This window comes from Lissotriton helveticus, chromosome 10 (assembly GCF_964261635.1).
Source record: "Lissotriton helveticus chromosome 10, aLisHel1.1, whole genome shotgun sequence".
NCBI lineage: Eukaryota > Metazoa > Chordata > Amphibia > Caudata > Salamandridae > Lissotriton > Lissotriton helveticus.
Genome location: NC_136071.1, coordinates 1203999808 through 1204018700, shown reverse-complemented (window position 1 = coordinate 1204018700; position 18893 = coordinate 1203999808). Strand labels below are relative to the sequence as shown.

At 44.9% G+C, this 18893-nt stretch overlaps 1 protein-coding gene across 1 annotated transcript in view; it reads left to right on the top strand.

The window, feature by feature from the left end:
• LOC144784209 (coagulation factor VIII-like) overlaps positions 1 to 18516 on the top strand; it is a 357717-nt gene extending 339201 nt beyond the window's left edge. The window contains exons 17-20 of the mRNA XM_078662866.1: positions 2073 to 2301; positions 10201 to 11406; positions 15557 to 15743; positions 18270 to 18516. Coding sequence (XP_078518992.1) covers positions 2073 to 2301; positions 10201 to 11406; positions 15557 to 15743; positions 18270 to 18516 — 1869 coding nt within the window. The remainder of the gene's footprint in view (positions 1 to 2072; positions 2302 to 10200; positions 11407 to 15556; positions 15744 to 18269) is intronic.
• The last annotated feature ends 377 nt before the right edge of the window (positions 18517 to 18893 follow it).

The window sequence follows — 18893 nt, the reverse complement described above, 5'->3', positions numbered from 1 at the left end:
CGTGTCATCTCCTTCACACCTTTGTCTTAGGTCAAAGATTGCAATCTTTGTTAAAAAATGAAACAAGATCCCTGAAGAGGGAATTCACCTTAGATAAAACTATAGATCTTAGGTTGGTTGAAGAAAAGAAAAAACATCACAAAACAGCTGGGAAAGTTTCTCTCCTACAGTGACCATATTCACCCTGAGAAAAGAGTCCAGAAGAGGGAAATCCGAGGAGAAGCAGCTCCAACATCTTGGCCACTCGGACCACTCCATCCACACTCAAGGCTTCTGCTCGACATCTTATATTTGGATGTTGTAGTATGTTCAATCAATCAATCAATCAATCAATCAATCAGGGGTTTATAAAGTGCACTACTCACCCGTGAGGGTCTCAAGGCACTGGGGGAGGGGGGAGGGGGGAAGGGTGGAGCTGTAGGTCAGCCGAAAAGCCATGTTGCTAATGAAGTTTGCCTTCAAAGGCCAGCTATGCTGTTGCCACCAAAGAAAGATGAAAATCCAATGACCAAGGAGAAGTCCACTCTCTCTATGCCAAAGAAACCGGCATCGTAGCATTCACTGTCTAACCACTCAATGTAGAGAAACGTGGAGATGAGACATTCATGACATACACCGTCAAGACACTTCTTCACCGACATCAAGGAGGTCGATGTCAAGACATTGAGCATGAAAGCGATTGACGTCGGTGCATTGAATATCGACTGTTGTTTCCCATTCTCAGTCCAATGCCTCTAAGGCTTTGCAGAACTGTCAGAAGAAATGTTTCCTCTCTTTCCACTATTACCATTCTGAGGCTCCTCAAACAGTACAGACTTCCAGGTCCAAACCAAGTGTATCTTCTTCAGGAGCTCAACACTGACCATGTGATAGTCTCGTCCATAAGAACGAAGCATGCATCGAACCCTGAGAGATGGGTCTTTACAGACAGAGAGAGCAAATGAAGAGATACTGCAGGAAAAGTCTGTGACATCAAAGCAACAGCATTTATAACATCTAGAATGTTCTAACCGAGCACTGTGGGAAACACCATAACGTTTTTAGAAGACTTCCCAAAGGAACACTGGCAAGTTGTCATGGAGGTCATACAGGGGTGCAACAGGGTGTCCTTTTGACACCCTGGCATCCTTGAAATTGCATTCTCAATTTGCGATTCTCTAATAGAGAATCGCAAATTGAGAATGTCTTCCCATTCATTCCTATGGACCTCTAGGCCCATAGGAATGAATGGGGAGGTATTCCTCAATTGTGTTTTGCAATTTAGCTGTCGCCATTAAAGAATGTTTAGAAATCGCTATTTTTAAGCGATTTCTACATGCATTGGCTTTTGCGATTCCTTAATTGCGATTCCTTAAAAATTGCAATTAAGGGATCGCAAAAGCCAACATTGATGCATGTGCCTTTTTACCTCTTAAGCTGGTGTCAACCTGATGAAGTGGGATATGATATAAAATAAATATGTTTATAGTTTGAAGCAAGGATCGATTTCTGGTGCAACTATACAGTGCAACATAGTGAGGTTTTATTATTTGTCTTGAAAAAGATGGGATATCAACAGTAATACCATCGAAACACATCAATTTCCAGGAATAAAACAAAATGAAACAAAACCACCTATTTACTAGGACAAAAAGATATGTAATATACTGTTCGACTGTATGATCATGGGGATCTCAAATTAAGGCTCCTCCACCTGTGGATTAATTGCCCCCTCACCATGTGCCTCCTCCACCTGTGTGATAATTGCCCCCTCACCATGTGCCTCCTCCACCTGTGTGATAATTGCCCCCTCACCATGTGCCTCCTTCACCCGTGTGATAATTGCCCCCTCACCATGTGCCTCCTTCACCCGTGTGATAATTGCCCCCACACCATGTGCTTCCTTCACCTGTGTGATAATTGCCCCCTCACCATGTGCCTCCTCCACCTGTGTGATAATTGCCCCCTCACCTTGTGCCTCCCCTTCTTTGTGTAATCCTGGACCCCTCACCTTCGGCCTCCTTCTCTCATAAGACCATGGACCCCTCAACCCCAGAGCTTTGCATCTTTGTTAATCATCTTTTTCCTCCTAGGAGAAGGACCTGCACTCAGGGCTGATAGGCCCTCTGCTTGTCTGTCAACCCAACACGCTGAGTCAAGTCTTCGGGCGACAGCTGTCTGTCCAGGAGTTCTCTCTGCTCTTCACCATCTTTGATGAGACTAAAAGCTGGTACCTGACGGAGAACATCGAGAGGAACTGCCAAGCCCCCTGCATCGTGCGCAGTGAAGACCCCGGCTTCATCAGCAGCAACCGCTTTCATGGTATGACGTCTCGGGGTGATGTGTTTCTGACTTGAAATGTGAGAACGTACACTTTAACCGAGGGCTGGCTCAAACCATCTCATACGTGTTGAGTATCAGCCTCAAATCATACAGCGCTCTGTGTCCTTGAACGCTAGAATCAAACAAGGAAGGACACCTACCCTGTAATTACAAAAGGGCCTACGAGAGGTCCGAACAATTTTAAATCGCACTCTGAACCGTGAATGGATATCTCCAAAGGAACCAAGCACATTAGTATTATCAAATCTGTTTATTAGAAATTCATTTTTAGCATTTTTATTTTATTTTTTTAGTAATAAGAGTAAGCATATTCAACGGAGACATTTATATATATATACATAATAATAAAATATTTGACAAAGGAATTGATTCCTATTCATAACCCATACTCCCACAACACTGCCACCAACACACAAACACAATCATTCAAACATCATATACCACTTCACACAATAGCCACAGATGCATAAGATGGATTAGGGACAGGTGACATGGAGTCCCAGATGGTTTAGTAAGTTCCACGGGTGGAACAGACGCCGACGCGCGTTTCGGTATGTAGCCCAGTATGGGCTATACCTTCATCAGGGCAGAGGTGAGGTGGTGGGAGAGGGGGTCACAGGGGAAACAGACGTTTTTCTTAAAATTAGAGAAGGAAGTTAGATGGACAGCAGTTCTCTGTTGGTTAGATAGCTATAGACCCAGTTCACCATAGGGATTGGCGTGATGAGCCTAGTGGGCTTCAGGGAATCAGATATCCATGAGAAGAAGCAATTCAGGCTCTGGTCACAGGTTTAGGACGTCAGGAGTTTAACAATGCAAGTAGGGCAAAAACACACCGGGGAACGCTAACTTCCTAATATGACAGGGGCCGGAGCGGTCGAAAATACAGCCACCAAATTTAAGCGGTTGCGGAGAGGTAGAGATTGGCTTCCTTGAATATTTACAGCGGGGGTGTTAGGTCCTCAGGTTCGGCACCACAACGGGAGGCATGAGTTGCTTCTCCGGCTGGCCGTATGAAACGCACACTCGGGATTGAGCTAGAACCTCTGAGGTGACCAAACTAACTAGCATACACAAGATTCTTCTTAGTTTTATGTGAATTGGGTAGCTACACTGTCCAGGTGCACATGTATCTGGATCACTTACTACATATCGACAACAAAAATATAGAATGGACAGAAAATCAACACCAAAATATCCAAGTTCAGAATATCGACTCCCTATCTACAAACAGGTAAGTACAAAAATATTGAAGACAAAGTATCGTTATTCAAAATATAGTTTGTAAAAAATATCAAATTTTTAAAATATGTTAAAAGTAATATTAACTTAATTAAATAATTCATATAACTAATTAAAACATACTTATAAGTAATTTAAAAATGTAAAAATTACGAAATAATATATACAATACCTGAATTTTTTTTTTCATCAGCGTAGAATAGTGGGAAGGTAAAATGTACTATTCCCACTCCAGCGAGTGGAAAAGTAGGGAAAGCGTTGGATAGCGGGAGGGTACAAATTACTATTCCCACTCCAGTGAGTTCAACAGTAGTGAAAGCGTTGGATAGCATAGGGCTAAAAATTACTATTCCCACTCCAGTGAGTGCAACAGTAGGGAAAGCATTGGATAGCGTAGGGTTAAAAATTACTATTCCCACTCCAGAGAGTGCAACAGTAGGGAAAGTGTTGGATAGCGTAGGGATAAAAATTACTATTCCCACTCCAGAGAGTGCAACAGTAGGTTAAGTGTTGAATAGCATAGGGGTAAAAATTACTATTCCCACTCCATTGAGTGCAACAGTAGGGAAAGTGTTGGATAACGTAGGGGTAAAAACTACTATTCCCACTACAGTGAGTGCAACAGTAGGGAAAGCGTTGGATAGCGTAGGGGTAAAAATTACTATTCCAACTCCAGAGAGTGCAACAGTAGGTTAAGTGTTGAATAGCGTAGGGGTAAAAATTACTGTTCCCGCTCCAGAGAGTGCAACATTAGAGAAAGTAATAATTTAATATTTATATAAAAATAAATTAATCATCAATACCCCAAAACATTATTTTAAATGAATTACCAATTTCAAAAATATTTAATAATTCATTAATTATAAATACCAATAAATATTATTTATTAAACATTAATTACCTATTAACAATTAATTAGCAACAAATTAATGTTCAATACCAAAAATAATAAGGAATACAACAACAATAGCAACTTTCCCCTCCTGAGGCGGAAGCCGGGAGGTCTCGTTCCTTTACTTTGAGGCATTTAGCACTTTGTATGCATTTTTAACTTCGTGTGTTCGTGTGTTTTAAACGCTTGATTAATAAGCTCTTGAGACTTCCTTTGTGCTCCATTGCACTTTGTGCCCCTTTCCCCCCCTCACTCACTCCCTTTGCCCCCGGACCGCTCTCGGCCGAGTATCGATGCCGAGGGCTGGTTCCCGGTTTCTGGTGGCCATATTGGGTGTGGGTCAGGCGGGTCACGCGCTCTAGCAGCGCTTAAAAAGGAAACAGTCAGCCTGTTCGGGTGATTATCAACAATAGCAACTTTCCCCTCCTGAGGCGGAAGCCGGGAGGTCTCGTTCCTTTACTTTGAGGCATTTAGCACTTTGTATGCATTTTTAACTTCGCGTGTTCGTGTGTTTTAAATGCTTGATTAATAAGCTCTTGAGACTTCCTTTGTGCTCCATTGCACTTTGTGCCCCTTTCTCCCCTTCACTTACTCCCTTTGCCCCCGGACCGCTCTCGGCCAAGTATCGACGCCGAGGGCTGGTTCCCGGTTTCTGGCGGCCATATTGGGTGTGGGTCAGGCGGGTCACGCGCTCTAGCAGCGCTTAAAAAGGTAGGCTATGACTCCGCGCAGCGGACGCGTACCGCGGACGCGCCGGACCTGCGCCGGAGTCGTGCCAGAGTCCTGCCCGTCTGCGCCCGTCCGCGCGCGGTCGGGGTCAGGGGAAAGGACTTCTGGTCGACGTCAGGTATTTACATCTAAAGACTTGCTAGACCTGGATAGGGGCAGGCAGAGTTTAGACCCTATCACTGTGACTAGATTAAATGACTTAAATATCTTCCAACCTCGCAGGCATTGTTCGGGATCAGCCCCTCTCTCCTTGAAGGTAACTTGCTTAAATACTAGGTCTCTTCAAAAGCACTGCATCGAGGTATTCACTCTTCTTCAGGACGATGCTATTGATATTTTAACTCTCACGGAGACATGGTTGGGCGAAAATTCCCTGCGAGATATTATAGCTGCCCTTCCCAGCAACTATGATGCGGTATGGCACAACCGGACGGAAAATGTCCGGGGTGGGAGGGTAGTAATTTTGTTCAAGAAAAATCTAAAAGCTGTCAAAATAATTGCCGAAACTATAGAACTAGCTGATATACTTGGAGTGAAGATTATGTTGAAAAATTCATGCTTAGTGATCCTCACCGTATACCGTCCTCCAAACTCCACTTCAGTATTTAATGACCTGTTCGCTCCGATCATGTCTGATTCATGTACTAGATATCAAAAGATTATGGTGACAGGGGATTTTAATATGCACTGGGATAAAGCGCAGAAGGATCTGCCATCTAGACAACTGAAGAATACTATGTCCTCATTGGGTATCAGACAGCTTGTGGATGCCCCCACTCATGTTAAGGGACACATTCTAGATCTTATCTGGACATCAGACCCAAGGGTAAACCTCGTGGACATTGTACCCTGTATCTGGTCGGACCACTATTTGGTAAATTGTGAGATCCCGATCGTAAGCTATCCGTCCCAAAATCCTTCTATACTGAAAAAAGTCCGGCAATGGACAAAAGTGGATTTGCAATCCCTGACCTGTAGTCTTCCCGTCCGTGTCCAAACATTAATCTCAAAGGGAGACCTAGAACAGGACTACAAGGATTTAACGTGGAATCTGAGTCAGGCAATCGACCAGATAGCACCTGAGAGACTACAAAAAATAAAAGAAATAGTAAAAGGTGCCCCATGGTTCACCCCACTTTTGAGGGACCACAAAAAGAAACTCCGATGTTTAGAAAGGACCTGGAGGAGAACTAAAGTTGGGACAGACAGGGAACAATACAGAACCTCACTTAAGTCATATAAGAAATTGATTGTGGCAACAAAAGCAGATTTTTATGAAACTCATATAAGTCAAGCTGAAAATATTCAGAAGGAAACATTTGAAATCTTGACAGAGTTAAGCAAAAAATCTGACACGTTGGAAACAACAATAACTACAGATAACTTTCAACGTTTCTTTCTTGAGAAGGTGGAGATTATCCTCTCTGAGATTAAGAATAGTGCCCTGATGGGCCGTTGTCCGTTACAGGAAGCTCAGCGATCCCCTGAAGCATATATTTCTAAACTTCCTAAATTAGACTCTCTAAGTCTTGAGCAGATTATGAAGAATACCAAGTCAGGCTCCCCAGCGGACCCAGATCCCACTAGGATCTTTCGTTTGGCACGCCCTATCCTGGAAGATCATATTATATCCCTTCTTGACAGCTCAATGGAGACTGGTTACTTACCCTCAAGCCTCAAGGATGCACGTGTTAGGCCCCTGTTAAAAAAGCCTGGAGCCGACCCGGCCATTTTAAAAAACCATAGGCCGATATCCCAACTGCCCTTCCTGTCCAAGATCTTAGAGCGACACGTGTTGAGATCCCTTTCCTCATTCCTGGAATTACACCATCTTCTCCAGGAGCGTCAGGCGGGATTTCGCGCACACCACAGCACCGAGTTGGTGATGTTCTCGGTGCTGGACGAGCTGAGAGGTATGGCTGACAGTAAGAAACCGAGCGCCCTGATACTTTTAGATTTATCGGCGGCGTTCGATACTGTCAGTCATTCCATGCTACTGGACAGATTGGCTGCATTTGGGATAAGGGGTCAGGTCCATCAATGGCTCCAATCTTTCTTGACGAGTAGGACCCAGAGGATCCAACTGGGGGATGCCATTTCTAAAGTGGGGATTTTGGAGTGCGGAGTCCCTCAGGGTTCCGCACTGTCCCCACTGCTTTTCAACCTGTACCTCCAGCCGCTGATAGACTCTCTAGCTAACATGGGTTGCCGCGTATTCAACTACGCTGACGACACCCAGTTGTTGCTGAGTATTGATAACACGTCCTCGGCACAAATTAGCGCCCAGAACATTCTCAGACCCACGGTTAGCTGGATGACGGCCAACTTGTTAAATATAAATCCGGAAAAAATGGGGGTACTGGTGGTCTCCACCACAGCCTCGCCCTGGAGTGATCTCTATTGGTCCCAGGAACTAGGGCCTTCACCGATACCGAGCGTCAAAGTAAAAAGTCTCGGAATCAAGATTGATAAAGAGCTGTCAATGGCCAGTCAGATCTCCTCAGTAGTAGGGATGTGTACTGGCTTGATTAAACAGTTACGAAAGTTGGCCCCCCTCCTCTCCTTTTCTGCACTCCGTATGGTAGTCTCTGCCACCATCGTTTCGAGGCTAGATTACGAAACACCCTTTATTTAGGCCTACCCAAATTCTTGATCAACAGACTGCAGGTGGTCTTGAATGACGCGGCGCGTCTGATCTTCAAGTTACCTAGAAGATCCCATGCCGCCTCTCCTCTACTACTCAAGTTACATTGGCTTCCCATTGAACAGAGGGTGGAGTTTAAGAGCCTCTGTACGGCCCATAAGGCTATCTATGAGCAAGCACCTGCGTACATCAAAGAGCGCTTGGAGTTGTACATCCCCAAGCGAGCCCTGCGGTCTGCCGAATCCCAGCTTTTGGTCTGCCCTCGGTATAAGTTAAAAACCAAAGGAGGTAGGTCTTTCTCGGTTCTGGTTCCTCAGATCTGGAACAATCTACCAGAGTCACTTCGGAAAGAAGCGAATCTCTTGCGTTTTAGGAAGTTATTAAAAACCTTCTTATTCAGGGAGGTACTTGATCCAGTTAAATACATTTTATTTGGTGCTCATGCTTCTCTTCTGTCCTCAGACACGGTTGTTTGCTGTCTGGTTGAGCGCCTAGAGACCTGTTGGTGAGTTGGCGCTATAAAAGACTAAGTTAAAACATAAAACATAAAACATACAAAAAATTACCAATTAATAATTAATTAACAGTAAATTAATTATCAATACACACAAACAATTTCAGTAATTAAAAAATTACAATTAAAATACTTCCCACCCTATTTCCCTATAAACCCACTACCCGCTCCATATAATAAATTAATACAATTAATATAATTATCAATTAATAAAAAATAATTACCAATTAATAAAAATTAATGACCAATTAATAATTAATTAACAATTAATTAATTATCATTACCAATAAATACAAATAAATAATTACTTATTACAATTAAATGACTTCCCACCCTATTCCCCTATAAACCCACAACCCACTACAGACCTAAAACGCAAAATTAAATTAAAAATAATGAATAATTCCTAAAAATGTATATTAAATTTACTATAATTAATTAAATTACTACACACCCTATTCCCCTATAAACCCACAACCTGCAGCGGAAGTAAAATACGCAAACATTATTTTACATAAATTTCGTAACTTTATCAAAAATTTAACATACATTACAAAAATAATATGCACTTTTAACACATATACTAACAAATAAAAAACTTTTTAAAAAATCGATATTATTTAAAATTCAATATATTTTCATGCCTATATTATTTACTTAGATATTTTGACAGTCGATATTACTTACCTGCATTTCGATATTATTAAGAGAGTGACACTCCTGAGGCGAAAAGGCGGGAGTCTGATACTGCGATTTTTAACATTGTATTTCTGTCATTTTAAACTTGCCTTATTTTGCACATTAATGATTCTGGCACCTACCCCAGCCTCGCCGAGCAGCTGATATTAGAGCTGTTGGGGCACAAAACGATCGTTTCTTGGCGCCATTCCCACGCCGAGGGAGCCTAGAGACACGCCCATCTATGCTGGCCACGCCCCCCGCCACAGATACAAATAGAGCGCGCTGAGTACAAGCGCTGCCCTATTGAGAGTGACACTCCTGAGGCGAAAAGCCGGGAGTCTGATACTGCGATTTTTAACATTGTATTTCTGTCATTTTAACCTTGCCTTATTTTGCACATTAATGATTCTGGCACCTACCCCAGCCTCGCCGAGCAGCTGATATTAGAGCTGTTGGGGCACAAAACGATCGCTTCTTGGCGCCATTCCCACGCCGAGGGAGCCTAGAGACACGCCCATCTATGCTGGCCACGCCCCCGCCACAGATACAAATAGAGCGCGCTGAGTACAAGCGCTGCCCTATTGAGAGTGACACTCCTGAGGCGAAAAGCCGGGAGTCTGATACTGCGATTTTTAACATTGTATTTCTGTCATTTTAACCTTGCCTTATTTTGCACATTAATGATTCTGGCACCTACCCCAGCCTCGCCGAGCAGCTGATATTAGAGCTGTTGGGGCACAAAACGATCGCTTCTTGGCGCCATTCCCACGCCGAGGGAGCCTAGAGACACGCCCATCTATGCTGGCCACACCCCCCCTTCCGACGCCGAACCACCACTACTAGTAATGAGTCCATACCGGAAGCGCAGCGGACGAGCGCAGCGGGCGCGCGCCGAAGGCGCGCTAAAGGCAAGCTCGTCTGCGCTCGTCCGCGACGAGGACGCGACTAGCGCCGCCAACTCTGCCCAAATTGGCCCGCAGCCCCCACAGTACACCCGGGACACGCTGATTAATCTGCAAGGGTTCGCTCATGAAGGTAAGCTCACCTTTGCCGACACAGCCTCTCCACTGCTTGACTTCACACCTAAGGGTCTGCTCCTGGGAGGTCTTTTGAACGTTAGATCACTACCAAAGCATGCTAACGAAATCAATCTCCTTATAGAATCCCACCTTTTAGATGTCCTCTTTCTAACTGAGACATGGACTCACGCCGACTGCGACATTGACTTAGCATGGGCTTGCCCGCAAGATTTTAATATTTTGCACCGTCCCAGACCCAAGGGCCGTGTTGGCGGAGTAGGCATTATCTTCAGAGCCTCCTGGCAGATATACACCATAGATATAGATCCAGTGGCCGGGATTGAGCTCTTCGGCCTTTCCATAAACTGCCACCTAGGAGATACCTTCACGGCGATCATCTGCTACCGACCTCCAGGGTCCTTTACCTTCCATCAACAGCAAGCACTACTCACTACCTTTACGAACATGGCAACCTCCCATAACAAACTTATCATTTTGGGGGATTTTAACCTCTGGCCAAACGGTAGCCTAGACACTGGTCTAGAAAACCTCCTGCTGTCTTGTGACAGCGTGGGACTTCACCAGCTGGTCAAGCAACCTACCCACTCAGCAGGCAATCGACTCGACCTTATCTTTTCTAGTCCTGGTTTAACACATGTGAATGACATTCTGCCTATGAGCTGGACGGATCATGCTCTTATCACATTTTTTATTACCTGCACAAAAACTAGAAAACTGAACAAACGCATTCTACCGGAATTTACGTACAGAGACTGGAAAGCTCTGGTAAAACTGAGTTCCTCCACCACTGTCTTCAATGTGGAAGATAGCTTCTCATCAACCAACTCGGTTGAAAACAACTACAGAGCCTTCAGCATGAAGATAGTATCCACCACGGACTCTATTGCTCCACTAAAACGTTGTAAACCTAAAGGCAGAGCACCTGCGCCATGGTATAATGATGCCCTGAAGAACCTCAAGCTCGCCTGCAAACAGGCTGAGAGGAAGTGGAGACAAGGTTATTGCGACACTAATAAAACCACTTGGAAAAACAAGTTCCTAGAATATAAATCTGCCATCATAGAGAGCAAATCGACCTATTACTGCTCCACTATAGTTAACGCAGCTAATAGCTCGAAGAGTATATTCCAGATCCTTGATAACCTCATCCACCCTGACTGCGCTAAGAAAATCATCCCCCCCTCACAGACCCTCTACGACAATCTCGCCCAGTTCTTCACGGACAAAATTGAGACCATCATTAATAATTTGGCAACTCCCCCACCGCAAAACAATCTTAATTCCCCCGTAGTTGACTCCACCAACTGTGATCCACCAAGCCCTGGCTGCCTACCTAGGGAAGGTCTACCGGCTCTCCCCCCTATCCCCGAGGAGGACTTCAACAGACTGGCACACGGAATAACCTCTGGGTCCCCCCTTGACCCACTGCCCCCAAAAACCTGGAAGGCGTGCGGAACAGAACTATTCCACACCCTCCGGAAGATTTGTAACCAATCGCTGTGCTGCGGACTCGTCCCCACCCCCTGGAAGCGAGCACTCATCACCCCGTTGCTGAAAAAACCATCCTTGAGCCCAGAGTGTCTTTCCAACTTTCGACCTATTTCGCTTCTACCCTTTCCAGCGAAAGTGGTGGAACGCTGGGTTAGCGCCTGCCTATCAACCTATCTCGAGCAGAGTCACGTTCTGGACGACTTCCAATTCGGATTTCGACCAGCACATGGCACCGAAACAGCAGTGCTCACAGCCATGGAAGAACTTCGTATGCGTGCAGACAGGGGCCACGCAGTGGCCTTAATCCTATTGGACCTGTCTGCCGCATTCGATACGGTTAACCACGTGATTCTGCTAAAGAGACTGCGAGAGGCAGGGGTCGGTGGCACAGCTCTGCTCTGGTTCCATTCTTATCTCAGAGATAGGAAACAAGCTGTATCCCTTCCCCCTTTTCAATCCGCCTTCTCCCCAGTCCCTCACGGTGTACCTCAGGGTTCGTCTATTAGTCCGATCCTTTTTAATATTTATTTAAAACCATTGGTCACTTTAATCAGAAGTCACAGAATGAAAACAGTAAATTACGCGGACGATACCCAGCTTATTCTTTCTTGGGAGGGAGAAGACTCTATCCCCATGGAAGCATTCCATGACTGCCTAAGAGACACAGCCGGCTGGCTGCATTTGAATTCCCTGCAATTCAATTCCTCGAAAACCGAGGTTTTGTTCTGTCCCAGGAGCCGAATCCCTCGTCCCTTTCCAGTGGAATTCTGGCCCCCGGAAAACTCTGATAAACCACAGCCGGTTACCAGTGTCCGCAATCTGGGCGTTATGCTCAACAATAACCTAAGCATGGAAACACAGGTAACCAAAACAGTCTCCACCTGCTCGGCCCTTATGCGTTCTTTGCGCAAAATTCTGCCACTACTCCCCGCCCAGGCCAGAGCGCTGATAGTCAGGTGTACTATTCTTAGTCGCCTTGACTACTGTAATGCTCTCCTGCTCGAGTCCCCAGCTGTACTATTGGACAGACTCCAACGTGTCCAGTCGGCAGCAGCCAAACTGGCCCTTGGCTGGACAAGGAGATCTTCGGCCACAGCAGCCTTAGCCGAGCTACACTGGCTTCCTCTGAAACAACGGATAGCTTTTAAGGCTCTCTGCCTGGTCTTCAAGGCTTTACATGGATCAGGCCCCAGATCCCTACAACAGATGTTTTCCTGGTACACCCCCACCAGAACTTTACGATCCGCTACAGCCTGCCTTGTGACGGTACCTAGATTCAACAAGGTAAGGACCGGGGGAAGATCCTTCAGAGTGGCTGCTGCTAAACTTTGGAACAGTCTGCCCGCAGACATCCGTCAAACTCCACAGCTCCTACCTTTCAGAAAGCGAATCAAAACGTGGCTCTTCCCCTAGTTTTCCCGCCACCTCATTCCCCTCATTTCCCTAAACAGTCCCCCATTGCTTCCAACTCAGGTGTAAAACTCTCAGCGCCAGGATACCTGCCAGGTGACAGCTGCGCTCTACAAATGTATTAAATAAATAAATAAATAAATAACCACTAAATTATGTCCGTTCGATATTATGTCCATTCTATATTTTGGACTCGATATTCTGTCCATTCTATTTTTTTTTCTCTATATTATGTCTATTTACCATCCCATCAGCATCCTTTACTGCAGTGCATTGAGAGCATCATATTAATGCAGCCAGGCCAACTCCTCACTCATTCGTTTGCCTGGCACTGTAAAGAGTCTGGGTTAAGGCACAAGCTCTAATCATTTTTATTTGATAATATAATACAAAGGTGGCAATGTCAGTCCAGGTCACTTGTTAGATAGGACTGAGATGTATGTAGAATTAGTCCTCCACACTCCCACATGATGACCCTAAAAACCTCTCACACAATGTCTCCGAAAGCATTCCAGGAGCACAGGAGAGAGCCCTTCTCTGTAAACCTGAAGTGGGGTATACACGTCAGATCCCACTGTGATGTTCTCATAAACTCCATTTGTTATTCCAAACGATGGTCCAAATAAAGTGAGAGAATTATGTTGTGTTATTTTATGTCATCCATTGACTTGGAGACCACATGTGCAGCCTGGTGCGAAGGCGAAGTCCCCGGCACACTCTGATGCTGAGCCGTCGCTGCCCCTGAAGGTTACCCTGTCTTTTTGATTTTGTCAATACTTTCTGGGACCCCAGATTCTGTGGGACTCCTAAACTGCACATTGCTGCTCCAGAATATCACCATTGTAATGCTTCCTGAGTGGAGAGCCCTTAAATCAGTCTTCCTGGGGTCCATGTTTTTCAATAAATGTAATTTTTGTGAATATTCCATGCAACAGGACTGCTGTACCTTGATAAGCATTGGAACGTATGTGTGCGGTAACAGCTTTGCTGACATTCATGGTTCAACTGTTGTCAGGGTTAGCCATCAGTATTTCAGAACATTCAGATATGTGTTAGAATGGCCTTAGGATGGATGCTTCTCAGAGGACATTCTCAACCCCAAATCTTCCTCTATTGTTCTCTTTTTGGGGGGACTCTATCTAGGGGTAACCGTATACAAGTTTTCCCATATGTGCACCTCCCTGGAAGTTGTACCTGGTCATCTACAAGAAGGACTGACAATACAGCCGGATTGATTAATACTTTGGTTGGTGGGGTGAGGTAGTGTCTGTCCATCAGTTGCCTACTTAAAGATGCGGCTGCTTCTTGAAGTTGGTCAATTCAGAACAATTTCACCAAATTCTCAAAAACTGTCCCACAGGTAGATTGCCATGCAGGGACTTGGATTGTAGGTGTCATGATGTAGTAAGGAATTCCTTGCCATCGGTTCACTTTACAGATCAGATTGTATCTGTCCATCTCTGGGATAGAGTAGGAGATCCAGAAATGGTACTTGTTCTGTGCTGTACTCACTAGTGAATCTTACGAAAGGGTTGCAATCATTCAGCCACAGTACAAGATCAGAGCTCTCCTCAACTGACCCTGTACAGACGACCAGCTCATCATCAATATAACATTTCCAGAGTTTCAAATAGTTGGAATGAGGGTTCTCTGTGGAATAGATGCAAACACATTTAAAATGGTGCGTATACAAGATTATATCACTAGAGGCAAATACGTTGCCCATAGATGTCTCGGACACCTGGAGATAGAGCTATTCCTGGAATTGATCAAAGTTTTCTTTCATGACAATTTGAGAGCATGTGATGATGAACGAGATGGACATCTAAACTGTCCTCAATGTATCATCCTGCGGAATGTAGGTATAGAGAGATTCGACATCCTCCCTGGAGACAGAGGGGCTTGGAAGGCAGCGGACCCGTAGTGAGCCTTGCCCATGTCTGTCTATATATGTAGGTGAGTTCAGACTGATATACCCGGATACTGTGGATATTGCCTAACCTGATCAAGTCACACATATTGCGTGTGTAACTGTCTCTTAGTCATTGTTTGCAGGGTGATATGGTTTTCAATATCGGTCCTGACAAATACCATACACCTCTTTGTGGGGTTATTAGGATTGGCAGTAACATGTTGACCCCTTTATCACTGCAAGGGTGTAGTCACATCCCCGGGCTATGCTTTTTAAATTTTGCCAATCAGGAACAGTGATTAAAATGTGAATATCATCCTCTGTGAGGCATGTTTAATCCACTTTTGGTCACTTTTTCACTACAATCTGCTAACCATTACATACACCATACAGCTCACATTGGGATCTCTTTAGTTACCACCTAGAGAGATCCTTGAAATTAGTGATAGTTGTAGCACCCACCACTAACTCACCTGTTAGTTTTGTGCGGTGGAACCCAATGATGTAGCATATCCCCTTTGGGTGGGTGAGGATTTTCATCCTAAAAACAGAGATTTTCTTTTTCCTTGCTTCCTTTCTTGGTTTTCTTTTCCTTCTCTCGCAGATCCTTATTGAGGATTAAGGTGTTCTGAAGTATTGCCAAATACAGGCCCATTGTGTATTTTGTGTGTTGTTTTAGGAAGTTACACAGTTTGGGTCTTTAAGGGCTCCCCCACCCCTTTGTGTGAGCAACCATTTGTCTATGCTTCTGCAGTTGATCAAAATAATCAATCATTGATTGAACTAATGGATGAATGCAAGCTGGTGATGGAAAACTCTTGGATGAAAACCTTGCATACAGAAAATGGAAAAACATTGACAGCACTGTGAGTTGCATTATTTTAGGCAAATTTTGCAGATGGCAAATAGGAATTTTCATTTCTTCCTTCAGTTTTCCCATTTGAGTGAGGGTGATACTCAGAAGATAGTATTATTCAATCCCCAATACTTTACGGAGCACGCTCCACAATCCAAACACAAAAGAGCTATTTATTTTCTCTTTTACGGTGATACTCAATTTACAGCCTTTGGGATACTTTCTGCCTGATGGACCATTTCATGTGGCCCCCTGATAAACTTTAGCACTTGCAGCTTGTTACCAAGTGGGCAACAGCAATCAGGGAGGTGTGAGCCAAGGCTTTAAAGAGGGGTAAAGAGACAAATGTGCCACAATGCACCTCACTCTGCAGTATGACACACTAATTATAATTGAAAAAACAATGTTTGGTCAATTCTATATCCCTTAATTTATACCTATATATATTTAGATCCATCATGTACAGGAGGGCCATGCGGAACAAAACCCAAAGAATGCCTACCATGAAATACAGCCGCCATGCACATTTTTTTCCTGTCCACCAGCCCTCAGTGGCATCAGTGTGGCCCTCATTCACACACCAGACTGAGCATAAATAGGACAGGTAAACACATATTACTAAACATCACAATGTTCAGTTGGTCACTAAAAGGATTGCACAACAAAAGCCAGAGTTATCTGAAGTTCTCAATGGTTTGATATGTCCTAGTCCTGGCACATTTGCAGAACATTACAGTTGTAATTATTTAGGATAGGATAGGATGGGAATTTATAGAGCGAGCTAAAACAGAATGGTGTCAAGGCGCTAAGTGGGACGAAGGGGAAGCAAGCATTGACCAACTACGAGGCTAAATGCCAGGCAGTTAAGATCTTCTTAAAGGATTGCAATAGTCAAGCCGAGAGGTGACTAGAGCAATGATAGTGGGCCGATGAAGATTTAAGGGAATGTATGGCAGCACCTTCTTAAGCATTTTAAGAATATGGAAACAAGTGCTAACCATGCTAACCATGCGGTTAACCTGGGCATCGAAAGACAGGCCCTTATCATAAATAACTCCTAGGTTTTTGGCAGTTGTCACTGGGACAGGAAGAAGGCTGAAAACCAAACTTTTGTTTTCTCCGTATTCATTTTAAGAGAGTTGTCCTTCATCCAGCATATTATCCTGGTCATACATTTATTAAACCTTTGAGCAACCAGCTGCAAATCATCAGAGATAGATATAATGATTTGCGTGTCGTCCGCACAGGAGAGGACCTGGAAGCCAAAAAATCTCGCCAAGGGGGTCACATAAAGATTGAAAAGAGTGGGGTTAAGTGAGGAGCCCTGTGGGACCCCACAAGGAAGACTTAAGGACTTGGCTTTGAACCCGCCGTAACTGACGACATTGGTTCTGTTGTGCATAAAAGAGTGGAGGAGCTGTAAGGTCTTCCCGGTGACACCTACATCCTGCAGTCGCTGAAACATGCGAACGGGGGAAATGGTGTCAAATGCCGCAGAGAGGTCCAACAGGATCAACACCGCTGATCTGCCCCGATCAACCTGCATGGGGATACAATCCGAGGCTGCAACTAAGGCGGATTCAGTGCTGTGACCTGCCCAAAACCCATTCTGGGAGCAATCCAAGATGTTGTGTGTTTCAATTCATTTCATAAGTTCAGCATTTTGGCAGGGGCAGGGAGAAGGGAAATAGGCCTATAGTTCTTCAGTTCTGCAGGGTCGGCATTGGGCTTCTTAAGGAGGGGTGAGACCGTGGCTTCCTTCCAAATGTTCGGAGAGTGTCCGGATAGAAGAATGGTATTGAAAACTTTGCACAGGGACTCAGCTATAGGTTCGGGCTCAAGTATAAGTGTGGAAACCCTACAGAGATCGATAGGAGACCCGAACTTGAAGCCAAGTAAGAGTTCCTTAGTGTGAGAGACTGTGATAGCAGGAATCGATGTCAAGCTAGGCGTAGAGGGTAAGGGTGCCAAAGCGAAATCTGTGGGAGGCTTGATTTCCTCGGATGGGGAGAACTTGTGAACATTTTTCAAGACTTTCTCCTGAAAGTAGAGGGCTATGTCGTCACAGAAGTCTTGGGTAGGATTCAGGAGTGGTGCTCCTGGGGGTTCAGTAATTTCTCTAATGATTTTGAAGAGCGTGCTAGATGAATTATCAGCTGACATAATCTTGTCAGTAAAATATTGGGATTTCGCCTGGAAGATGGCACGCTTAAAGTCCTTCAGCAAGGATCTCTGTTTCACTTTTTCCTGAAGGCAAGGGCCGCCCCCCACCCCCGTTCTTGCGTACGACAGAACTGTCTAAGAGTCCTAAGTTCGTCTGAGAAACACGGGGCTGAGGGTTTGGCTCTCTTAATAACACAGCATTTGACAGGAGCAACAGTGTTGAATGCATTGGTAATCCAGTCACGGAAATCCTCTGCCGTTGTAGGATAAGCAATCGGGATACTGGCTGAGGTTAAGGTCAGAGCATCCTTCCAGTCCGTGGCCGTGACCTTATGTATTCTTCTACTTAATGTATTTTTTGGTGGTACATTAGACATGACCTTAGTGAGAGAGGGAAAGGTGACATCAAACTCAACCAGCCCATGGTCTACCCAGCTAACATGCAGGACAGCCTTGATCCTAAGATTACTGTGGTTGACAAAAATGCCGTCCAGAGTGTGGCCGGCCCTGTGGGTGGGGGAGTGAATAAGCTGCTCAAAGCCCATCTAATTCATGAGGTTGAGAAAGTGTACAGAATCAGTGTCCTGGTTACATTCAAGATGGAAATTGAATTTATTTAATGGAAACGCAAATGGCCTGTAGTCTAAAGCAGCGTTTCCCAAACTGTGGTCCGCTGACCCCCATGAGTCCGTGAGACATTCCCAGTGGGTCCGCAGGACTCAAGTGCCTGTCGTAGTGAAAAATGAAACGCCCATGTGTCCTCACAGCACACAAGAGCTGTGAATGTTGGCGCAGGGGCGGCGAGACCACAACAATACAATCGGGAGGCGGGGCAGCGAATGGGCAGTGGGCAGTCAGGGGGGCGGGCCGCAGCGGGCCGCAGCGGGCACAGCGGCTGGGGAAACAAGTGGAACAGAAGGCAAAAGGGGCACAAAACAAGGAAGAAACGAGTGGCACAGAAGGCAGAAGGATACAAAAAACGAGTGGAACAGAGGGC